Source organism: Daldinia childiae, assembly GCF_008694065.1.
Source record: "Daldinia childiae strain JS-1345 chromosome Unknown Scaffold3, whole genome shotgun sequence".
In the NCBI taxonomy this organism is placed as follows: Eukaryota; Fungi; Ascomycota; class Sordariomycetes; order Xylariales; family Hypoxylaceae; genus Daldinia; species Daldinia childiae.
In genome coordinates this window covers 3,116,033-3,141,780 of record NW_022984644.1, presented here as the reverse complement: position 1 = coordinate 3,141,780, position 25,748 = coordinate 3,116,033, and the positions used below count along the sequence as shown (strand labels likewise).

The window sequence follows — 25,748 nt, the reverse complement described above, 5'->3', positions numbered from 1 at the left end:
CTGGTTTAGATCGATATAGGACCCGGGTAGCCTAGTTATCTACATCGACCCTAAGATTCTTAGCGGTTCTTATTGGCCTATCTTACAATCTTAGACTGCTCCTACGCTGGTCCGAAGATAGTCGTTATCGAATACTAGATTCCTTCCTACGTCAAGCAATGATGCAAAATAGGTATAGAATCGTTCCGCAGCTACAGACACTGTATGTTCAACAGCTCGACTTTTTGAGAATGTTTAGACCCGGTATGGAAATGGCAACAGAGTTTCTTGAAGTCGGAGGGATCCAACGACTCCATGTCTGGTATAACGACGGATATCTTCTCTTCTCAGCAGGTCGTAACAATTCATGGATTAGAAGAGTAAGGGAGCTAAAGCTAGTAACCTATAGTGAGTACCAGCCCAAGCCTGTCGCGCGACAAATCTCTAGCATATCTAAGAAGAATTGCCACTGACTGCGGATCTTGTAGTTGATGCCGAAACAATATTCCGTATCTTCGAGTTTGCTGCTAAACTGGAGAGTTTCTCGTTGATCGTGGCGAGCTCTCATGATTTACTCCGTCCTCTACCGGCGACAGACAGAGATCTCAACCATGCACTAGTAAAACTGGCCGGTACCTTAAAGGTGTTAGAGTTAAGGACCTGCCGAAACACTTGGTTTCTACCCCAGCTTGGATCGTCTCGGGTCCTTAACTGCTTGCCTCGACTCAAAAAGCTTGAAACACTAAAGATTGAAATACCGCTTATAACTGGAATTGAAACCAATAAATATGATGCCAGGATACTTGAAAAACTTCCACCGAATCTCATCTCGCTTGACGCGGTCGAGATGTGGCTGGATACAGAAAGTAGCTTCACTCAGAGGGAGGATTTCATCATGGCTTTTTCTACTACGTTCGTCTCCGAGCTTCTCAGAGGGTTATTGCCCAGTCTAAAGCACGTTCGGTACATTCCCGCCGTTGTAAAATGCTGTCTCGGCCCCCAACAGCTTGACGCAATAAAGAGTTTATTTGACACGGCACATGTGTCATTCTCTCACGAGGAGGATAGCTTACCAAGGCGGTTCCTTTATGTAACTGAGTGATAAATATGGCATACTCCCAGCGCATCACGTTCACTAGAAATGGATGAGCAAGAATGCCAGATGCAGCGATGCTAGCTTTCGTTCGTTTACGAGATAATTATCTTGGCTGTGTCTATCGGGTACAAGTCAACAGCGCATCTAGATGGTAATAATAAACTTATACCATATCGCTATTCCTACGCGGAAGCTAAAACATAAATTTCGAAGAAACAAACGTGAAAGGTCTCCAGCTTTCAATTTCACTACTGCTAACTATAGGTAGTAACTATTAACTAACTCCTCTCTTAATCGCTCTCTTCAGAGCTCTTAGATGATAGGATTCTAGCGATATTTCACTACCAATTATTACTCGTTACCTCACTACATAAACCCAATGTGTATAAGTTGTCTCCGCACCCCTACTTCCTTTTCCTTGCTAGTTCATCACAAGTATAATATCCATGCTAGACACTTTATGGACACCTACGAGTTTACTAATGTACCTCTATGTATGTATGTAGAAACTTACATTAGTGTAAGGCAATGTATGTATGTGGCCAACTGCCAACTGCCAACTGCCAAGCTGGATGCCGGCAAGCTACCTAATGTACCTAACCTAGGTACCCCATTCGAGGACGGCCGACGGACCGGGGGGGGGAGGGAGGGTGATTCCTGGCAGAACCTGCCGCTAACCCGCAATCCCGCGTACCTATGAAAGAGGAAAGAAATCTCCGAAGGAGCTGCGGTGTCCCTTTGGTTGTTCGTATGCACACCGCGATTTTTTTTGATTTTTTTTTTTACTTGTTCGAATCCTTCTCCGTCCCCGTTTCCCTGCTGGCAGCGAAATACCGCAGCTAGGTAGGTGGGCTGGACTGGGCTGTTTAGGTACCCTATGATAGCTTCGGTATGGAAATTTCCTCGGGGAGGGGAAACGGGGGAGTGTCCAGGGTTGGAGGCCTATAGGTTAGGGAGATTATGTAGGTAGGTGTGCATGAGAAGGCACATGCAAGTAGGCAAATGCGGAGCCCCGCAAAGGGCCTCGATATCACGGGATCGGGGAGGAAGAGGAGGGGGGGAGGGGAGGTTATTTATTTATTTATTCTTATTCTATTTTATCTATTTTTCTTGAAGTATACATCGTGTATCCATGTCCAAGTTTAGATGTATGTATTAGTGATGTTCCCTGTTCTAGAGTCAGTCCCCTCGTATACCTTAATGCTTCTTGTCAGCGGAACGAAAGCCTCCTAGAAAGTGCATGTATGTAAGTGAGCCTGGCAGTTGATGGTAGCTGACATGCCGGGATGGCCATTTATAGGTATGTTAAAACATCTGAACTACGTTAGGTACCTCTTAATGAAGCCGCTCAATTGCATCTCGCTTATGTCTTCCCACGTGCTAAAATGACGAGGCTTCTCTGTCCGATAAGGTGTGTTAGATCTCTCTCAAAATAGCACGCGATATTTATAAAAGCGAGCAAGTGGGTAACTAAGTGAGGTATAAATAGAAGTAAGTAAGTAGGTAGGTTAGGTAGGTAAGTAGGTAGGTATTCATATTATATATATCTGAAAATCGATTGGGTATAGATGACGACGTAGTTATCTCGACTCATTAATTTTTGTCATTGCCTCGTAACCTCCCGCCATCAAGTAAGTAAGTATGAGCCACTCTGCGAGATATAATCTTCCGCTAACTACATCTTCCTGCCTTTGAATTAACCAACCATGATGACGATGCAGCCTCTGTAAATAAACCAAGAAAGACGCTTGGGAATAACGCCGATAGCGCCGAACAACACTCTCTCAAGACTGCATCAGCTGGGGAGTTGAATAGTACACATTGGTTATACTCAACCAAGAAACATACATGCAACCAAGTGTGTAGGTAGTTAAAGGATAGGTTATACAACAATGTAAGGATGTGAGATGCTAAGGGGGGGTTGGAAGGGCCAGCCAGCTGGCTATGTCTTCTTCGATTTAAGATCCTCTTCCTCCTTGCCGATGACTTCATCGGCACTCATGATGCCGTTCTGGATGGTAGTATGGTGTTAAGTGTTAAGTAAGGTAAGGTAGTATAGGAAGATGAGAATAGCCGCGCATGTCCTTCAGATCGAGATACAACGTATAGGAAAACGTCCGTGGACATTTCTCCAACTCTAGAAACATGAAAAGATTTGGTGACGGTTGTAGAATCCGACCCTTCACCATCGCATATTCGGTGATGGGGAAATTATGTGAACAGGTATGTGAGTGTGAGCAGGGTTATCGGGAATCCGGACCGTAAAGCCTGGACATCCAGCCATCCCCCCCAGACCCAAGAGTTTTCCCCGCCAACCACGCTGGACCAGTCCACCCCCAGGATGCAACCCCAGGGCATCTCCAGTGCTGCCAAAGCGCTGCAGTCTACTACTTTGGCCGCCCTAGGCCCTTTTTCAACGACCTTGTTCCTAGGGGTTCGTCAATCATCTAAGAAATCAGCCACGGAGGGACTTGATCCCTAGGGACCCGACAAGGCTGAAAAGGAATCCGGTGGCTAGTCGCACCAAGTTAGTTTGCCATAACCTCCCTAATTGGGGCGTCGTATCGCAGCTTGCATGCCCCGGGAGAAGTCCTCGTGCAATTAGAGACAAGACATTTCGAGCATAGCCGAGAATGCTGAACGGGAATCTCTGCAAGTACCTGCACTCGTTCCTAGATACGCGAACCGGCCGGCCCAGGCAGCGGGTAGATATGACATCGTAAAAGTTAACACTCCCATGCAGACTGCAGTTGTGTAGAGGTGGTGAATTTTTCGGGGGTCAAGAGTACAGCATCCGATCGTCGTGACCTCTAAAAAAGCATTCGGACCGGCCAATACCCATCATAACATGCCCATCAGGACTGGCACACTGCGTCATGCTCGACCGTGAATCAACCATTCAAGAATGTTCGCCTGCGGACTTCGGCCTCCTTGATAATCTCGGCAGCTAAACTTAAGCTGGGTGCCAGTATTGCCATCCTCTCGATGTCCATAATTACGTCATTGATGATTTGATCGATGACTTCACGGTGAGGTACGAGAGTCAATAGTATGTTAGATAGAGACGGTGACATAGTAGCCCCCATAACCAGTAATGTCTGTGAAACGATAGAGAGAGCGCCCTGCCAAAGGTAGGGCATATGGCCGGCGTGACTACGGTCAAATCGTTAGATTGGGGACAAGAATTTGAAGAGCCGGGAATAAGACCATGAGGCTAGGAATATTATCCAATCATAAAAGGGGAATTCTACTTACTGTGCAGATATGTGCTCCAATTGCCTGATTGAGGCTTCGAGGCACTTGTGACAGCTATCCCGCACTGAGGGGTCTAATACGGCCTGTTCGTTATCCAGCACCGCCAAGATATACGGACGGTAGATAATGGTTCGGCAAGCAAAGAAACGTAATCGTAGCACCGTTTGCACCGGGTCCGGTAGAGTCGTACGGGTGAACGGGAATTGAAGGGCCAAAGGGAGACTTTCATACCACTGCGTAAGTTGAAAGTCTAACTCCGCGACGACAGGCTCCAGACTTGTAGTTGATGCCATAGAATCCTTGGAGTAGATGAGTTGACTAACTCGATTGAGGAGTCTTCTTAAGGCGATTTCAGCTAAGAAATACCAGAGATCATCTCGGCCGACTGCTTCGGATTCTTCTCCTTGAAATCCACCAGGAAGTCCAACGTTTTCCTCAAATTGAACTACTCCGGAATGAGGCAAGTCTAATTCCGCGAGAAGATCGCTTTCGAAAAGGAGAGCATTCCAGTAAATTCGTTCCAAGAGTTCTCTCTGGTCTTCCGGTACGCGAGTCGGGGTCATAAGTAATAGTTGTAGTTTGCTGCTCACCGTGCACAATAAATTCCACGCTTCTAGCGGTCGTACCAAGTAGAAAAGATACGCCGCGGCTAATAAATGGCATTGGGCAGCCAGAACGCTATTCGCAGTCATCATGCCAGGTAATAGTGACCATGCAGCCGTAAAATATTGCAGGCCCGGAGGGTCCTCCTGAGGTACAATCCTAGATATACTACCGCGCAAGCTTGCCTGACCGAGTGAAAGTACTAGTAGCACGATGCAGCTCTCTGGACCTTCGCGAAATCCAGTCGATAATGCCGTACGATAATGACTCCTCCAAGTAAAAGGGTTAACGCAAGCATACCATACGTTCACTCTCTCGAAGTATGCTTCGATGTAAGCATTAGTATTCGATAAATCGACACAGGGCGTCTTAGCTAAGGAATGTAATGGCTCCCGAGCCATCTCGAGCTGTAGGATGATCTGTGGGTCGTACGGACGTCCGATCAGATCCCGAATCAACGGCCATTGAAGCAGATGAAGCGCAGCGTTGGTGTGAACTTTAGGCATCGTAGAGATGTTAGTACCTTGGGGATGACTTGTCCAAGTACCTAAGCCACCGCTCGGTATAATAGAGACAAAGTTACCGGATGAATTCTGAATCATGACATTATCGCCGCTAAGAGCCGTCCCGTTACTTATGGGCGGAGAATCGTGGGTAATCTGCATTGCGTTCGGGTGACCGTTTGTCAGATTGATTTGAAGGAGGCTCTCGATTCGATTAAGTCGCTCAAGAATGAGCTTGTCGCCGGCGTCAAGCTTGATCCCGGGCTCTCGATATATACACTCAGCCCCAAGTTCCGTACAAAGCTTACATTTTGGCTTGGTGCCGTCACATCTTGATTTCCGAGAGCGGCAAACTTCGCACTATGATTTACTCTTGATTAGAAATCTCACCTAAAATAAATAAACCTTTAATAATACCATCTAACCTACCGCGATGGTGGCTCGTCTCCGAGGGTAGTCGACAGTCGCATCCGTATTCCGCCTCTTTAGCGGGTTTCCCCCTTCGTCGCTAGATGCTTTCGACATGCCATTGGTGATTTGCTCAGTACGGATCTCAGACGTTTGAGAAAGGTTCCGAGCTTTTTGTGCCGAACCTAATATCCCTTCCCGGCTGAAACTTGCAGTGCGCTGAGCCTTGTTGACGGCCGTCGGAGACTTTAGCGCTGAGCCGTTGGTGGCCGGGTTAAGCTGCGGCGATGGGACCTCAATAGAGAATGTCTCTCTCGAGGGTAAAGGGAAAGGCCGTCCCGAATTACTCGCTGCGCCGGCGGAAAGAGGCGAATCACCCGTCGACGACGGCGACATCTTTCGAGCCAACAGGTCACCGGCACCTCTCCGGTGTAGTCAACAACAGCAAGCACTCTCGCTTAAGTAGTAGACGATGTTGTTACCTTTTCGTATGAAGTCGTGTAACCGAGGACCTAGAGAAGCATACGACTTCGGTGAGGAAGTATTTACCCAGGACGCCGTACAGAGGAACAAGATTCGGACAAAAAATTACGGGAGGAGGGTATACGGGTCTGCAAGGCACGGGGCAGCGAGCTTATCATATTTTATGACGGGACACCGTAGGAAAGATGGAGGATTTGACAGTGGTGTCTCCTCTACATGGTACACACCTGCAGAAGCGGCGCAGAACCGTTGAGCCCCTAGTAAGAATCCCAGTCCGCCTAGAGGGTCCAGCATACATACATGGTATGTAAAGTGTAGACCAGCCAAAAGAAAAAATAATAAAACCCCAGAAAATTGCTTCCCATCGTGGTTTAGGTCTACTGTCGTTAAAGGGTACTTACTTACTAAGGGTACAGCATAGCATTGGTTACTTACCAACAGGGCAAGGGTAGCATTCGTGCTCTGTCACCTCACCCCTGATTGGAGCCCATCTTCTGGAAGCTCGCGGTACAATACTGTACACAAAGTTGACCGTTCAATTCCATATTTCGTGCAAACGGGCTGTCCATAGCGTTATGTACAGCTGGCATCGAGCATAATACTACATACCTATGTAGAGGTATGCCAACCCCATAAGAACTAAATAGGATGGAGCCTCTTCATACGGGCAATAGCTGGCATAGCCGAAGCGCTGATGTTAACGGAATTTTGGACTGTAAATACTTCTGCGGTAGGTAGGTAGATTCTCAAATCCCCGCTTCTTCTAGGATACCATAGCATGACTTCGCGCCTAAGCCAGGGTCACAAATAGTCTACCAGAATACAAAAGCACCCGTATCCCGAGGGGTCCTTCGGCTTGGGACATAACATACCGCACCACCTAACCTAGGACCTTATGCGCTATCTTGTCGAGAATGAACTATTACATTAGAGGGGGTGCAGTGACCTCGATGACGAGAAAATAACTAAAATAGGCATAGATTTTTTTTGTAACATGGGGAAAATGACTTGTAGGAATAGCTACAAAATACTTAAGGGTACAGTTTTTGGGGGAAGATCTGGGGTGGCAGGGGTCGGATGAAAGGGAACATGAAAATTTCCGCGGGGACGGTTTAGAGAATGTCTATGAACATGACCTAACGTGCCCATATGTCCATACATACAGCCATAACACTATGTATCCGACATAGGAAATTAAGAGTGTTTACATTATACTAATAAATCACTACCCGGATACTTCCATAGCATCCCTTACAATCCAGAGGGATGATAATTACATACCTAAATAGGTACTACATAGCTATTCGGCTAGCACTAGTAGCCCTAATTAAGGAGATAGATACTTGCCTAACCTATATCAAGTATAAGCGTATAACTATCCATACGTGTGGGTATAGTATATACCTACCTCCGAACCTACGTAGCCTAAGTAATAAGCGCCTGTTTTCGAGTTTGATGACATACTAACTATGTAAAGGAGTAACATGAAGCCGGCATCTTTTAGAATCGCATATCCGCCGGTATTCGCAAGGTCCTATGTAATTTCCTATGGTCACCTGAATGGAGATAAATTATGCCTTTTGGTTTATGTATGTAGGTATATATACCTATACATAACTTAGCTTGGACCCTTAGCTTATTCTAACCGTATTCCGTAGATATTAAAGAATTGTAACCTGTTACCATTATTGGGTAGCTAGGTAATCCTTGTCAACCCCATCTTCAATCTGCCCGGTTGTACATAGCACATGGACCATGCAGGATATGGATACCTTCCTGTGTACGATAGGTGACCATCTACGTACAATACGTAGGTATATGTTAATAGCTGACAGCCAAAAATTCACCCCCTCATCATGATTAAGTGATAACCGTCCTGATCTATAGCGTCACTTCAGATATGACAATTATATCTCTGTTCAAAATGCCCTCTATTCATTGTTGGTGACGTACAGTAAGCCTATCATCAGGTATTGAGATGTGTGCATAACAATACAGGACAACTACATTTACTCGACCTAACTACTTAGTCAAAGAGAGCATTATAGCTTCAAACACTTAGATATAGATATTCCCGAAATACAACCCTTACATACGCCTTATAGCCTACTACACTACACTGCACTACACTATATTATGCTATACCAACCTGTAATACACTCAAGTATGGGTTTCAAACTCGTACAAGGACAGGCTAACCACCGAAATGACCACACATACCTCTTCATGCCATACGCGACCCATCATTAGATATTATTGTTATAGTCAAACCACCCCGTCAGCTCCTCCATACGCTAGCTTAATAACTTTGCCTGCGCACACGTGAAGAATACTCCAAATCCTATATATCAAAAGTTGACCAAGGGTCTTGGTTGTCATTTAGCGGCCAGAACCGATTTGCTTACGGCGTCTCGCTTGAGTCACGAGAGCCAGTTCTTCTACTACATCAATATAAAAGCGGATGACTATCTCTATTTACGAAGGTGGCTGACCTTCCTTTCTGGAATCCTGCTCTGTTTCTTTTACGACCGACCTAGGTACTGTACTGTACTTGCTCGTCGTCGCTCCGCTACCTATACCTAGCGTATGTAGGAGGAACGAGACGACGATCAGTTCTCGCTACCGGGCAATGCTTTCACCCTCTCTACTATGGTATGGTACACACGGATAACTAAGAGGCTGACCGAGAAATCATTCAGGGTTTGCCTCTTTGGGGTTTGCAATAGGACGAGTTCATCTAAACTGTGGACCGGTCCCTTCAGGCAGACTGCGGATTACTACAGCGGGCGTGAAGATCCAGCAATATTCTGGAAGACTGGTGAAATGAGCCCGGTTTTTTCCCAGCTCAACCAGATTGATCAAACTGAAACTTATCATCTAGTTATGGTGTTTGGATACCCGTGTGCCAGCCTAGGTACCGAATTTACCCCACAACGATGGATCTCTTTAGGTACTAGGTCGTCCAGCTATCCGTCTCATCCCAATATTTACCAAGCCTTAGTGCGTGGGAGGACTAATAACTGTTGCCTCGTCGGCTGTTGGCGTTGACAGCAGCTTGCATGATCATATCCGTTCAACGGGCCGAATACTAAGTGATAGTGTTGAATGTGCTGAAGACGCGGGCGGCCTTGCGCCAACCGCACGCCATATAGAAAGATATCCTTACACTTAAATCTTTACTTATAAGCTCGGACCGGGCTTAGCATCGTCCTAAACCGTCTGCAGATCATTTCTGCGGGGGAAGGATTTCTCAAACCCAAACGGCTTCTCCCGCGGGCTGAGAAGGCGGGCAGTGGGGAGAAATGTAGGTTAGGTAGCTTGAAAAATTAAAATTGCTAGCTTTAATAATGCCATGTATTAGCTATGTAGGTATGTATGTGGTTTCATCCTCCCGTACGGTTGACTTCCCGGCACTTATCCTCTTTCTTCCAAGTTAAGCCTTTATGACTTCCAGAAGGGTTAACGTCCTTAGCGCTTGAGAAATAGCAATGTCATATAAGTAATAATTAGGATTAACTAAGACGGGACGTCGCCAGAGTGACGTTTGGGTATCTCGTAGTCAGGGTAGAGTCGTATTAAAACCAATGGCTTACCTTGCTCATAGCGGTCAATCAGAATAAAATATAGGTAGTCACGAGGCTAGAACAATCCAGCTTTGATAATTGAGAAATTTAGAGGCCGTTTGTTCAAAGTTCCGATATTATTCTCATAGGAGGTAGCCCTGGCCCGCGGATAGCCAGAGTTACTATGCTTGTATGTATATCTGCATACTACTTTTACTTCCATTCTCATATCATATCTTCTTGTATTTAATGTATTCAGTGCCAAGACATGTCCTAATCTAGCGGAGTGGGAAATTTGGTTACACTCATATCATCGTCAGCCTATGGCGAGATTTCGTTTACGAACTACCCCAAATGCTCACCAAAACTTCAGTACTCTTCATCATCGTGAGTTTACTAAACAAGCCCAACCGGTTGGAGTTGTTCCGTACCAGGTAATTCTAAGATAGATAAGCATATCTATCTTCTTCAACGGAAAGAGATGACCATATTATTCTACAGTGCTGCCATGGCACCGTAGAAGAGCTACATAACACCAATGTACTATGGCAACCTTCGAAGATCGAGTGACATGATCTTCTATGCATCTGCTAGGCGCGCTCGGACTCTCGCTAGCCCATGCCTGCCTGCCTTGCTGCTCCCCAGATCCCGCAGGGCAAATTAACTTAAAAGCGGTATTCTTCAAACATGGAGTACCTACATACAGATAGACCCTCTCTCCAGGGCCAGCTTACCTATGAGGCTACGTACCACGAGTACGGTTGCCTCGGCTCGGCCAACCAGCTTCGCGAACGAATTCTTACGTCGCTGGCTGGCGCGAAGAAGAAAAAAAAAAAGAAAAAAAAAAGAGGAACTGATCGTGACAGTTACCGCCCCCGACATTCCATCTGCAAAGAAGCCCGCGCAAGAAATTTGAACGAAAAGGCCGTGCGCTTTTGGGGGGAGACTACTAAACGAGTGTAACGTCGGTATCATGCTTGACGTTCAACAAAAATTCTCCTCCGTCGGAAAATACCTACACGATCGAAGTCTAACCTAGACGGAAGAGTCTAGCCCAGGTGAACCCATCGAGACCTTTACTCACCTGACCCGAAATGGTATTCCGCCGCCACCAACCGTACCTATCTAGTAATCTCATCTAACTACCACTACCTCTACCTCTACTGCTACTAAAACTACTACTACTACTATTTGTGATACTGCCCTGCCCTGCCGAATTCAACTACGTAGCAGCGGCTGCCGCTATGGACCTACATATCTCGCTTCTTGGTACCACCTAGTACCTGTCAAGCGCCGCAATCTGCCTGCCATCCTGAATGTGTGTGACCAGGTCACTACCTCCCTTAGTTGGAGCTGTAAGTCATCGAGGATGCACGTATACCATGTTAATCTAATAAGCGGTTCCAAGTTTTCCTGGTTCTGTCCATCCGTCGAGAGAATACATAAATTTACTCCATGTTAGCGTATGCTACGTAATCGTACCTAGGTAGTGGCCCTGATGTGTAGGTAGGTATGTATGTATGTACACTACATACTCTTCGAACAAATCTAGCATACATACAATTACATACCTTTTTTCCATTCCTGTCGATCTCCCGTATCTTGCTCCAAAAACGGTCTGCCAAGCCATCCCCCGTCTTCGTCATCTTTCCGCCCCAAAGAGGCTAACGACGAGGTCGACGATACGACTTACGAGTCCACGTCAACCACTTCGCCCCTGATCAACAATTTTTCCATACGTAGGTACATAGTGCATATTAATCTTTCTACCAAATAGAAAACGCCCGCCTTGTCGTTAGCTCCGCGGTGATCCTTTTCCGCAGCATCTACCCCATTCCCAGCTGGACCAACCATAGTGTATATGTATCCCGGAAGGCAACCTATGTTCACGGGGGTTGCTATTTTTGTCACCAGAGGCAATCTCACCGGTGGCAACCTCATATATTGACCTACGTACACCTAGGCTCTCCCCATCCTAGCTTACCAAACTCTAGAGAGCTTACTTACGTGTCTATATTAAAATCCACCTAACCCCCCCGCACCCTACTACTATGGACTCCTCCCAATTTATATTGTATGTATGTATAAGCCCATGGAGAACCCCGCATGAGCCCGCACCACATGCTCAAAGTCCCTTGAATTCGCGAATGAGGCTCTAGAAGATCTAAAAAAGATTCAGCTGAAATATTATTCGGTGCAGTGGGCCGCATGACCTGAGAAACTATAATTGACCCGCTTTCCATCGGATATTGCTATTATTCGTATCACTGTATGAGGTATATTTGGCCTCTGAATCTTGCCACGCGAGGTCGGTATACGAAAAGAGTCACTTGTTCTATAAGTCGTACGAGATATATACACATACGTCTACTCTATTCGACCATGGGGTTCTGGGCTTTTCCTGTAACGCCGTAACGCTCCTAGATTGTATGATAATCCTCGCGGAAGATGGCCGCAGTCACTTCGCCTTCAATATCCGCATACGCGACGTAATTCTTGAATAACCCGGTCTCGACATCGCGATCGATCAAAACGACGCGGCCGTCCCCCTGTAGTGATACGGCTGCCAAGTTGCCGTCCGCGTTGATGGAGAAGTGCCGGGGTACCCTACCGCCAGCTGCGAATTCCTGCACTTTCGCCAAGTTTCCAGTTGCGCGGTCAATCGAATACTAGTGTTCGGAGTCAGCAACATTCAACGTAAGGATATAGCTATCAGCCTTGAGCACTAGGAGCTCTTAGGCAGTACTCCCCTCGAAGGAGGGGAGGGATAGTAGACAACTTTGGAATACTCACAGTTATGAGTGGATCTGAAGGGATCTCAGTGCTGTTACTAGGATCGAAGTTTGTGATGTTAAACGAATCCTCCCAGCGAGATGATACGATCAAGAAATTTCCATCGGGCTTTACGTTGTGTTAGTATTGTCTTAAATCACAGCCGTAGCATTCAACACCAAGGACTTCGTTGTCACACTTACCGACACGAGAATCTCAGCCGCGCCTGTCTTTTCTGGTAACTTCCTCTCCTCGCCGTGCGTAGGGATGAAGAATAACTCGTTAAAGCCGAGAGTCTTATTTTCGTTGTATATGACCTCATACCCCGTAATCGTGTTACCGAGTTCAGAGACCAGGTAGAAGTAAGTCTTCTCTGACGTTACCGTGAATGCGCCATGCCTTGGCCCAGACCCGGGCCGTACGGCGAGAGGGGCGATAGGTGTCAAACCGAGGGTGCTAGCATCGGCTTGGTAGATGCGGACGAGGTCAGCACCTAGATCCGGTACCAGGACGTACGACGCGGTAGGGTCTAAGATAGATTCGTGTGGATGAGGCGCCTCCTGTCGTTCGGGGTTGGGACCGGGTCCATCGAGCGTATAAGTCTCATTGTACACCAGAGTGAGATTGCCCTCGGCATTGAAGCCAACGACGCTGACGCTAGAACCAGAACTAGATAGAATTGGTCAGAGATGATGAGAAGATTTTGTCCAGATGATGCTCGTGATTTGATATCGTAAAGAGAGCCAAGAAAAAGGAGTGGACAGCGAACCACCGAGCAAGTTCGCCGCATGCGGAGAAACTGGGTGAAGGTTGGCTTACTAGTGTGCTATGGCAAGTCCGCTCCCACCAACGCCGAACTCAGCGATACTAACTGGCCCTTGTATCACATCAAGCTTGTCCAACGTGGTCAGCGTTCCGTCATCGTCAGTGAAGAAGGTGGTCACGCCTCCGTAAGGACCGTTGAAACCCTCATCCAGACAGAAGAGGAAGTTTTTGGAATAGTCGAGCGAGAGCCATGACGGATTCGGGCCACAGCCCGTCGAGTTGGAGATATTCTCAAGGGTAGCAGCAGCAGCGGTGGCGGAGCCGTCGTCAGGCAGGGTTAGACGTAAAGTCGTGACGGTACCAGCATAGGAGGACACATAAAGGAGGGTAGCGGATGTCTGGCCAGCTAATCCTAGGGACAGCAGCCCTGCGGGGAAGATATCTTTCCACATGGTTGGACGCTTCAACTCGTCGATCGACTGACTGGTCCGAATCAACAGATGGGCGAGGATGAAGAAGGCAAACAGAAAAGTCACGCCAGCAGTGACTATTAAGCCAACGCCACGGGCTCTCGCAATCTGCCCACCGTTTGTCATCATAGCTTGTATCCTTTCCCCCCTCGGAGGCATACAAGATCTATTGACCTCAAGTGGTAATCGCCCATCGCCAGTATCCCTGCCTCTCTAGCTAAGTTGGGTTTATCCGGAGGGACCCTGCGGTCTATCCTGGTCCGGTACTGCATGAAATCCGGAAAAAAAAAATGGCTAGCCGGCCGAGACTATTATGTACGTATTATTTATTTATGTATAATACATACCTACATAGACGTAAGGGCCAAGCCACTGGGTGTAGAAGAGCATAATAGTATGGGACCTTTTGTTATGGAATTATGGTCCTCTGGTTTGTAGGATGACAAGTTTTTTTAGTCTGCTGCAGGGGGTATGGGGGAGAGAAATTGGAGGAGGCTTGTGAAAACAGCATAGCGAGCCCTTCCTTTCATGCCCCAAGTCCAATGAACAAACTCGAAGAAGTTGGAGTAAAGAATCTAGGCTGGTGACACACGGGAGATGGCGTTGCAATGCGGAGGAAGAAAAGGTGGAGAAAAGACGGGACGGTTTATTAGTGAGATGAACTGGACTTTGATGCTTTCCGGTAGAGACAGACAGGGGTAAGGCTTTTTCATGCCGGGGTCGATCCAGGGCTTCCCCATTGATGTCTATTATGCTCCATCGTCTCAGCTCTAACTCTTTCCGGGGCAATGTGGAGGATCAGCATGGTTGTAGACTTTGACTAATATATATAATATATAATATATATACCTGGGTAGATATTTAATTATCTACAATAGTCTCATCGTTGGAGGACAAGAGCCTCCTATCTCTCTTGTAGCAAGTAGATTATTTCATGGAAAATGATATATATTATTACGCTCGGAGTAGAGGGAACTCATAGCTTAAGGAGGGTGTCATCGCCCTGAAAGTCAATTAATCGTGTCGCATCGCTAAGTCCCGAACGCGGAGATCACTTGAGCTGTTCTAATGCGACCTTAGGCTTCAAATCAAGGTTGTGTGCCCTGCTTGCTAGGCTCAACCAGCGCTTGTACCATGTTAGGTATCCCGCAATTGGATGTTCGATGTTCATCTTTAGTAGGTTAGGTAGGTAGCTTGCTTGCTATGCCGTGTCAAGCGTGTCTAAATCGAATGAACTACTACTCTGCACGCTACCCCTGCGTTGCTCTCAAAGACAGAGGCTACTGCAAGAAAGTCGACATAGTCACAGCTGTAACCCCGAGTGTAGCACTAAGAGACGGGAATAGTGCTTGCTATTTTTTCAATACCCCGATCTGGAAATCTAAGGACGAGAAGGGCTACTCTCACGACACAATAGGATAGGAATCATTTACTGCTTGCAGATATGGGTACTAGAAGACCAATCAACCGAAACATGCCCACTCACCCTACCTATGCCAGATATATGTTATTCTCCGTAATGCTTTAGTCGTATCCACTGCCAGTTGGTCTATCTAGTGGCTGAATCGACCCGGTCTCCGAAAATTCCTATCACTCTGTCACTTAAGTACTACTCTCGTTCACTCAGACCGCTAACTTTGGAAGCTCGGCCGACAACATGGATAACGATGCTAGCAAGAAGACCTTGGCTTTCATCTGATCAACTACTATTATGGGGACGACTACATACCTACATAGGTAGTCCACCGGTGTGCTTATATCCGAACTAAGCTAAATAATCCCGCCAAACAGTAGTCACAAAAAAGTTGGAACGCCTATTTAGACCGAAAACCCTCTCTTGGCTACGTCTATTAAGCCCAATACGGCAGCATCAGAAGTCTAAAAGGACGTTGCCAAGAAACAGCCCACATGGCTGGTAGCCATCCTCGGCGTAAATCTCCCTCTACTGTCACATAACCCAATCTCACGGCGTAACATTTTCGTTTCAGGGACGCCATATATGCAAGCCCGTGAGAACCGTCTCCCACGCCGAGTTTCTTATCACAAACCGATTATTACGCCCAACCTACAGCATGTCATTTAGGCCGACGTATGAGCGGATACCACCGACGTGGAACCCGCAATATACTGTTTCCTAAACGAGAGAGATTGACAGTGTTACCTCGCCTCGTGGCCAAAACGCAGAAAAATCAGAGGGAAAGGGGGCTAAACGCGGTTAAAAGAGCCTCACCCGGAATGATTTTGCTTCCAGCGCTAGTAGTTTAATACTGCGTCGTCTAACTAAACTACCTAACCTAATGAAAGCTGTTCAAGTGATGATAATTCGGGTGTTTATCTAACACCGAACCTAAGCTTTATAGCCGATATAAACACGTACCTTTTTTAGGAGTTAAAAGTGTTAATGGCATACTATAGCTATTGATAATTAGAAACAAAGGTGAACATAAGATATCTTGTAATCATTGTATTGAAAGGATTGTGTACACACCAGGAGTTCTTAAGGCAACTACCTAGGTAAACTACACTGCTCATTCTGTTGAATATTTATCCATGAATTTATTAAGTGTAGTGTGTAAAAGATATAACTACCTGCCTAGGTAGAGTTAACGGTAATGGATAAACCCCTATACCTAGATAGTATGATAACAAGACAAGACAACTGTGGATATCCTCAGATGCTCCTCGATGCATTCCTTAGTGATATAATGTTTAATATCAAACACTTGCCTTAGAACGAGACAAGCACCAATCGGAATAATGCAATATCGACGTAGGCTCGGGAGCACGTATTAGCCCCTATTGAACCAAATTTTTTCTTTTCCAAACTATCTCCGAATCTAGAAACCAATTTGGCGCACATTTAGCCCGTAGTGGGAAATCCGTAGTCATCTTGGCAGTACCAGAATGGAGCCCAGAAGATTGATAAACAGTACAGACGTTTACTCTAGTCCTAGTACCGTCCTCCTTTTTATAGATCATCTCTAGGATCCTTGTTGGCCTTTATTTTCTGACGCACCTCCTGGACCATTCTGTTGCTCTGCGGTTCGATACTCTTTAGCATCATGTGGACGCGCATAGATTCGTTAATCGTCGAGTATGACTTCATCCCATCCCATCTTTGATCCCCTACCAACTAGGTTGTAGCTCACGTGCTTTAACACGGCCTACTCTCTCATTATCATGTTGTCTTTCTATCCTGTGTTCCGCATGTAGACTGAGATGCCTCGCGTTGAGCAGTCGAGTGCCTAGATTAGGAAGACGTAATGGAGATACGTGATTTGAAACCTCCACAGAAAGAGAAGTTTTGACCTTAACTCTAACCTAGTAAGCTGACCATTGGTTCAGGCCAACTTCCCCAGAGAAGGGGCCTGTCCCCTAAGCGAGCACTGACAGGAGCTAGAATCTTGAGTTTTCGTCGCTTTTCATCGACCTCGGCCACATATACGTAGCCCATAACGTTGGAGTCGCGGATCATGTCTGCTGAGTCGTGGACTGATGCACATATAACTGATAGGACACAATTTTGTATCATAAGCGACGGCTCGATTTTCTCAAGCATTGTGTCGCTATATATGTCGTCTTCTAGTGTCGCCGAGGCAGATGCTATTCCTCCATTAGTATAAGTACTCTTAGGGTGAACCACGTAGAATGTATACCTTGGTTAACTTTCCAGATCGACAAGGCTGAGAAGTCAACTTGCTGCGTAAAGGGGCTCAGCGTAGTATTCGTATCACCGAAGAAATACTCCTTAATAGCTGCTTCATGAACCTGTTGTAGGAACCCAGTATCTCTTTCCACAACGCCACCAGATTTATCTAGACTAACAATGGTGATTGGTTCATCTAGACTGGTCTTCTGCCCAGCAAATTTCTTTTGCATCTCGCTGCTGATACGTTCTGAACCTATCACGAGCACAATATTGACAGAGAACTCAGCGACTATATGTGCTATATGATCATAGCCTCCCTTAGAAACATTGATCCCACCGGTGTCAATCAGCAGTCCTGCTGTCTTTACATCGGGATCCTCGGTAAGTCGCGAGGTCGCTGTTACAGCTAGTCTACTCAATAATCTCTTATAAAGCCGCATATTTTCCTCAGGTTGTCCTAATCCGTAATTGTATACCAGCGGCAGTTTTACCGGCACAGCACTTGGCCCGCTACTCGGTGTGTTTCCCCAGTCCGTTGTGATATCAATAATGGTCGCGAATACAGCCGCGCTCAGAGATCCCGGTAGAGCGAGCATGCCCTCGCGACAATCTGTATTTACCACAAGGGGCTGGCGCCCCATGCGCGTTGCCCACCCCGTAAGCATCTTCACTAAACTTGTCTTGCCCGCGTTGGGCGGTCCCACGACAAGTATTCGCGGCCCTATTTGTTTTGTCTTATCCGCAGCTGTCCGAAGCGCCTCAAGTTTGAAGTGCAGATTTAGGTAGCTAACCATGGGGGTCTCCTCTGCTGTCGGCTCTGAGGTGTAGGCATCGTAGTTACCGGTGGAGGAGATTTCGAGTGCACATCCATGCCAGGTATTTATCTTAGACTTGGTCGCGGTGAAAGTATAGGGTGTATTTGGAGCAAGCTCGGTGCCATCTTTCTCTGCAGTACCAGAGATTAATTTTATGTCTAGAGTCGAACCATGAGGGACCTCGAAGCGATACTCCCAGAAAGGTTCGAGAATCTCCGTTGTAGTCGGTGCTGCGGCAGAGGAAGATGTTATAACCGGGGCTGCCTGTTGAATATTAGCTAATTGTTCAAAATAACCTAGATTGGAGCGGCTTACGGCCGACGGTATCTCTCCTAGTCCTGGTATCGACATGTTTGCGTTAACTTATTAGTAAATAGTAAATTGAGGTCACTTAAGGAAGAGAAATTGGTATTAGATGCAAGGCAGAGGGTTGGAAGCACAACATTAAAAGCTTTAGGTAAAGCTAACGTTATGTACCGAGCTACTTAATTGTAGGTACCTACCGTGCCGAACTTTAAATATAGTGGGCCGTCTGGCTTCTTTCTTCTTTGCAGTTTCCATAAGAGGGGCATCTGCACGTTACCTACCTCCTATGCAGGTACTTGACAGACTTGAGGTAGGCGTGGGGTAAAGCACTTTAGACCAATGAATTAACACTACCTCATATATCTAATTCAAACATCCAACATACCCAATTCCTACTTTTCTAAATATTTAGTTTTAATTAGACACCTATATGGATATTGAATGAAGGGAATAAATGGAATTCACAATATAACATGTACTTAAATATTAGCATTATGTAGATGAGGATATTATACCTATAACTAGTGGTATAACCATGTAATTCCGTTTTCTCACCTCTTCCAATATATGAAAGACAACATCTGGTTCTACTATTAATAAGAGAGACTTTAATTTCATTGCAAATCGTGAATGAGTCCTGAGTAGTGGTACTCTATTTACATATAACTGGAGTATTGTAATGGGTATCTTGAGGCAGAACTCCAGATATCCCCCCCTTCGAGACGCCAGGTAGACCCTTTCTATTTCATTCATTCGTCCATACAATCAATGCCTGAATGAAATATGCTGATGCTGAATAATGCTTCCGAGTCATCTATGCGATCCTCTCTATTTCTTCTTCAAAGTCACAATTCATCTAAGCGTCACTCCGACATCTCCTCGAAGATATCTGCGAGACTCCTGACTCCAAGCAGCACATTTTCGTCCGGCCCTTGACCAGGCTTCCATGTTGCATGCGCAAAGTCAATCAACTTTAAGGTATATATATGCGGAAAGCTTGACTCCTCATCCGAATCGTCCTCTAGCTCATCAAAGTCTTCCGCCATATCGGGATCGTATAGGTCCTCCTCGGTTATACCAATACCGCTATCCACCCTAAGGTTAGCCACTGGAGCTCGTGAGGTTCCTCTCTTGTGTTCTGGTATAGCGGCAGTATTTTTTGCCTCTTCGATGGCCTCTCGTAGAGCTGCACCGTCGCCTTCAAATACGAAAAGCAGACTAGAAGAGTACATTCGGGTCTCCTCTTTCTCAAGTACTTCTTGCACTTTTCGAAGGTCCTGAGCAAATAGCCCAGCAATGGTCTTGCCGAGATCTTGGTCAATGCCGGCGGCCTCGTTGAATATGTACTTTTTGAACGAGTCTACTATGTTGCCATCGTTCACCGTAAGTCTTCCCCAGTCTTTGTCATAAATTCTGAATCCTTCCTCATCCAACTCTGATTCGTTCGTGGATCCCTTGTAAACTCTCATTCCCGCAACGCGAAAGCCAAATTTCTTGTGAGTGGTCTCCTCGGCGATTTTATTAAATCTCTCCTTCTTTTCTAAAGGTGCATCATCGGCCCATAGCCGAATTCCTAACTTTGCGTCCATAATATTTGGCTTTTTATACCCGAAGGAAGCATTTTCTAATACCACTGCCCGATCTGTCGTGATCTTCCTCGTCTTGTTAGGAATCCATTTAACATTCTCAGAGATAATTTGTTTTTGGATAGGCGCTTCGAGTATGGGTGTCCGATCGTCAAGGTGTAAATGTGACTGGATTTCTTCCTTGACAGAAAAAGGGATGTCGGCATGTTCAACAAGGCCTGGTATTTGCGCATGTATCGCAGCCTGGTCAGTTCCTTCATTGAGTGATAGAGTTCCTATATACATGGGCATGAACTCTGCGAAATCTGGATGGAGGGCGTGTGCCGATTCGTAGAATTCGACCTCGGACTTTGTACACGGCTTGATGAATAGTTCGCCGTCTGCGTCGCACATGGTTCCAGCACTACCCGTACAACTAGATTAGCATAAAAGAATAGTTAGACAGGAAAGTGGCGCAATACTGACTGTCCAGCGACAGCATAATTATAATCTTTCAAGTCGTCTCTCTTTGGAATTTCCCGCTCTCTACTCCCGGCATTCTTGCCGTTATCTCGCATAACTTGCATCTTCCTAAGATATAACGATAGTAGCGTTGATGATGGTCAATGGCCGGTCTATTCTTCCCGCATACTCTAAATTGCGATAGGACAAGATGTTTTGGTAGGGCTGGAGGTTAGGTAGTGAAAGTACCAGTAATGAAGATAGAAAGTGGGTTTGATTGGTCGGCAGGTTGCAGTTGAATAGATCAGATTCAACGAACACCTGACTGATAAATTCTAGTAGGAAAAAAAGGGGGGGGAGTGATCGTTCTTGAATGAAGGTAGGTAATAATTGGGTGTATGTTACATTGTCTCATGAGTTTCAAAAGTAGGTATGTTGCTAGAAATCTAGTAATTCACGGGGTTGCTAAAAGTAAGAGATTCAGGAAGGTTAATATCAATGTGGGACAAGGCAACACAAAGGAGCCAGAAAGGATGATCTGAGCGCAAGAGTGCCATAATTGGAAAATTTAAGGGTCCCGCCGAGGTCGAAGGCCTGCTGAAATATCAAAGTCTACGCCCGCGTACGTCAGCTATTTACCGCGTACCTAACCAAAATTATGGAATCAATCTCGATTACATATAGTACCTTCTATAATATCAGGTACCTACAGGTGTTCAAGGTTAGGTACCTACCTACATCTACCCTAGCACTTATTAATGTACGTACGTGCATACACGCACCTGTGCATTGAAGCACCTAATGTATGCAGTGTTCAACTTTAAGCTGGACCATTGCAAAAAGAGGGAAATGCTAATAGGGCATACATCTATGGATGGGAATTGCGTTGCACCATTGCGCAACAAGCCTTGCCTTAACCCCCCTTAGCACCCCCCTTAGCACCCCCCTTAGCATAACGCGCGACACGCCCCTAACCGCAGCATGCAGATGTACATAGGATGGCAAACAAGGTATATGCGAGCTTTACAGGTTTAGGTAAAGGCAATGCGCTAAACCCCAACCAGCTCCAGCCAGTAAAAGCGCTAATGGCTCAGCTTTGCCCTACCTGCCTACTATGAGATATGGATGTACATAATAGACGGATGACACGGCACTCCCGCCTTTTACTGTGGCGGATTCCAGCAGGGTATGTGAATTTACTACGTTTACTGGCCGTAAATTGATAGAATCATACAAGCTCAGCCACATATCCCATAAAATATATGGACAAATCTGCCTTGAAAGTTTATTTGCCGCATCATTTGACTCATTCAAGGCGGCAGGACAATTTTGACCAACCTCCATCCAGGTAGCTGCAGTTAGTAGATCACCTGCATTTTTGTTGGTGTATCCATGCCTTATATCTTTATCGTCAGAAATATCATAGAGTAGGACTGGGCAGTGTTGATCTAATTTAATAGGGGGTAGTTTACTTCAAAATTGCCGAATAGATCTATCAACTTCTAATATTCCCCCTTTGCAATCTAAGGAAAGGTAAGACGGCCTCCTGCAGGAAATCTGCATAATGGAGATCATCCATTTATATCATCTAGCTATAAATGGGAGATACTACTGAAGTATTTCGGGACGATGCACCTTTTTTTTTTTTTTTGTATAAGTGTCTTAACTTCGATTAAATATATTCTCTGTTAGACGGACGGTATTTAGGTATCCTATACCACATCTCCCGAAACTACCTAAGTACTTATCTATTATTAAACTATTACAGACAACGAATATAATATAACAAACAACATGCGTTTGCTCAAGCTGCCAATATACTTTCATAAGTTGTTTGTTGTTGTAAGGCACGGAAGCTGGTGTAGGTGTTACTTCAAGCATGACGGATAACATCTCCTCTAGATATTACCTGCCTGACATTGTGATTAATGTGGTAATTTTTATCTATTCTAACTTTTACCTAAATTGAGGTACTAAGAAGTCTGCTGAAGTCATCGTTTCTTATTATTATTCTCATTTAACAAGATAAGGTACTGTTATCCTAGGTCAGCAAGTCAGACCTCAGCCCTGGGCTGAAATATTTCTCCCATAAGGTTCTTGCCTAAGGCGCCAGCAACTAAATCATTTCTTGCTTAGAAGTACCGTTTCTTGTAACCTTAGGTAGGAAAGAGCAATTCGCATAATTCAGCTTCGTTGGCAGGCACGCTACTCCCTTTACACCTGCCTTACGCTAGCCCTGCATTGTATGCATCTCAGCCTCATCTCAGTGCATCGTCACTGCCCTGTTTCTCGTACTTTTCCAGAACATCAAATTCTTCAAGTACTAACACGAATTCGGCTACGGCTAATCGATATTGACGACATAATATGACAGATCTGCCTAGTCATCCGCCTATCGAATAAGCTGAAGGAGAAGTAGCAATGTGCGACTTACCCCCGCATACTAACGATACCAACATGGCCATGTCCCTGAATGAACCAACTAGCGGTCAGTCTGACGCGCACAGCAACAAGGAAACAACTGCTGAAGCGGATATCGCAAAGTCATCGCCTAACTCTGAGCCCGGTGAGCCGGGCGGTGACCAAAAAGCTACCAATGACATTTCCACTACTGAAGGTGATGCAGACTCCGCCAACGTAGAAGAGGCTTCCGATGCTATTGATGGAGGGATTCAGCTTGGTGTTGAATCTGAGGAAAAGAAGAAGAAGAAGAAGAAAAAGAAGTCTAAGAAGAAGGGTGCTGCCGCTCGAAAAAATGTTACTGGCTTCGAAGGTTAGTTCTATGTGTGGTTATGCAGGGCGAAGTCTCGTCTAACATCTAGTCTAGAATTCTATGCCGATGCTCCCATAACTCCGGCCGAAGCTGCCAAGGAGAAGAAAGAAATCTATAATGCGTAAGTGTCCATATCCTACCTTGAAACGAACCATGCTAACGTTACCGTAGATCACGCTCCTTCTCTGAGTATGATTTATGAATGTTGCTTAGCCACGTGGAATTTTAATGACTGACCAATAATAGCCGTATCGAAGAATGCATCCAGAGATACCGAGCTAGCCGCCGAATGGATAGCGAACGTCTTATGCTCTTCAACAAATATTTGTGGCTCGGGGGCATCGACTCATCTCCACGCCAGTTCACCGGCTTTGCCGAGGATCGCGATGCTCTTGCCGAGGCAGACGCTGATGAGATTCGCCAGATGACGGCAACCGACTTCATTGGCGGTAGTGGTATCCGTTTCTACGATCCTCTAGAGCCTGAACATTGGTTCGTTGACTTCGAGGGCATCGTGAAATGTTTCCTGTGAGTTATACGAGTGAAATTAGATTCGGAACAACGAGATAGCTAACGGCAGTATCAGATCTAGAGTTGTCCCAATCATCTACATGTACGATGAGGCAGCTAATATCCAAGCTGCGGGCCTCGTCAAGAATTTCCTTAACTATGTTCTGATGCACGACGTTTGCCCCGAGTACACCTTTGATATCATGGCTGCTAGAAGAATCTGCGACGCTGCCCCTTATGAATTACGCATGATGCACGAGCTTATTCTTTCGCTCCCGGGTGCCTTTAATACTGCCGCGCACTCGCTTTTCTGCGACCGACAGGTGGACAAGCATGATGTGCCTGATAACTATGATAAGCTGATTGCATTCCGTGTTACAGTCTTCTCATCAGCACTTGACCAGAAAATCAAGAAACGACTTATTGACTCCGATCCTACTGCTATTCGCGTTGTTAACACAAAGGAAGAGACTTACGAAGTGGTGGATATAATCCTGCCGCGCCAGCGAGACATCGTGATGGTAAAGGAACAGTTAGAGGAAGCTGGCCATTCCGGCAAAGGAAAACCGGCTGGCATTCTTGTTCTAAAGCCTTCTGTCGTTGACTTCGGCTTCAATAACTTGCCTCGTCCGGATCAAGTTGACTTCACTGGCGCAGAGTTAGAAGACTACTTGCTTGAAGACGATTTACTTGAAAAGTTCGACAAGGGAATGAAGATCAAGGCCATTGTATGCGAGCTCAATATTGGTGTTCGCTTCATCAAGGCGGTCAAGAACGTCCACGTCTCTTTTGACCTATTCTTACCTCAGATCCTAATGGAGAACTGGAAGGACCCTGCCCCTAGCACGCGCCCACCTCCATCAGCCTCTAACCCAAATATTGAGGAGAAAGCCATAGTTGATGATGACTAGATGGTACGAGATCGTGATATCGAGCTCAATAAAACAGTCGAAGGAGCCAAATTCGCATAAGAAACCGGATAAAGGCATGAATGGAGTTTTATGTGAGCTCGGATTAAAGAGCTATTCGGAGATGTTTTTCATCGTGGCACATAGGATAGGGCAGGGTGAAAGCCTAGACTATGAAGTCTCCAATGTACTATTTGCTATACCCCGTAGACTGATAGCCGCAAGGCGAACGAATTGCAATGAATTCCTGAGCTGAGATCTCAGCCTTAACCTGAAATTGTTAGAGCACATATTGCTTTGATACACTTTTGCCAAGTGAAAGTTAAGCACTAGGGGTTGCCTCTAATTACTACCCAAAGGTGAACTTAGAGGTATTCAAAAGTCCTAGATCTCGATGGTGTGCGAGCTCTTGGCGCCGTTGCCTCTAACGCGCAACGGCGTATCGTGGCATTGAAAAATTTAGGCCGCTGTGTCTCTTGGCGCGAGTCCGCGCCGCACAACTTGCCTGAAAAGACCGGGATGGTTGGCTATTATTTCTTGGCCTTTTCTTCGCCAACTGGGCGTGTTATCCTCCGCGTCGCCCTAATATACGCGCGCTGCGGTGTGGTAGCCCCCCCTTCCTACTCTACCGTGGGGTCTTGGTATGTAGCTTGCCTAGGTATATTAATAATGAGCGTTCAGCAGGATTGCCGACTTATTTGATAGCGAGTGGCCTACCTTATAAGAGGCACCCTAAGGCTTAGTCGGGTAGATAAGCTGGTAAGGCTATGAATCAGGGTAGTTACCTACATACATACAGAGAGGAGGAATATCAACCCCGGACGGAGCAATTTAGGGGACGAGATCTAAAGTCAGCATGCCAC

General features: G+C 46.0%; 4 protein-coding genes across 4 annotated transcripts; 1 reads left to right on the top strand and 3 right to left on the bottom strand.

Annotated features, from left to right (window-relative positions):
- Window positions 1-3,966: 3,966 nt before the first annotated feature.
- GL218_03567 (uncharacterized protein) lies at window positions 3,967-6,621 on the bottom strand (the record flags this gene model as incomplete). Its single annotated transcript, XM_033580137.1, has 4 exons — window positions 3,967-4,228; window positions 4,331-5,796; window positions 5,866-6,266; window positions 6,555-6,621. 4 exons carry the CDS (start codon window positions 6,619-6,621, stop codon window positions 3,967-3,969), a joined length of 2,196 nt encoding a protein of 731 aa, XP_033437248.1.
- Window positions 6,622-12,310: 5,689 nt separating this feature from the next.
- Window positions 12,311-18,712, bottom strand: GL218_03566 (mRNA cleavage and polyadenylation factor clp1; the record flags this gene model as incomplete). Its single annotated transcript, XM_033580136.1, has 6 exons — window positions 12,311-12,559; window positions 12,684-12,791; window positions 12,866-13,331; window positions 13,482-14,005; window positions 17,289-17,500; window positions 17,554-18,712. 6 exons carry the CDS (start codon window positions 18,710-18,712, stop codon window positions 12,311-12,313), a joined length of 2,718 nt encoding a protein of 905 aa, XP_033437247.1.
- Window positions 18,713-19,530: 818 nt separating this feature from the next.
- GL218_03565 (Inositol polyphosphate multikinase) lies at window positions 19,531-20,819 on the bottom strand (the record flags this gene model as incomplete). The annotated part of the gene is made up of 2 exons (XM_033580135.1): window positions 19,531-20,656; window positions 20,719-20,819. The coding sequence occupies 2 exons, from the start codon at window positions 20,817-20,819 to the stop codon at window positions 19,531-19,533; spliced, it is 1,227 nt and encodes a 408-aa protein (XP_033436908.1).
- Window positions 20,820-23,151: 2,332 nt separating this feature from the next.
- On the top strand, window positions 23,152-24,888 carry GL218_03564 (Argonaute-binding protein 1; the record flags this gene model as incomplete). The annotated part of the gene is made up of 5 exons (XM_033580134.1): window positions 23,152-23,467; window positions 23,522-23,588; window positions 23,639-23,656; window positions 23,714-23,995; window positions 24,054-24,888. 5 exons carry the CDS (start codon window positions 23,152-23,154, stop codon window positions 24,886-24,888), a joined length of 1,518 nt encoding a protein of 505 aa, XP_033437249.1.
- Between the last annotated feature and the right edge of the window lie 860 nt (window positions 24,889-25,748).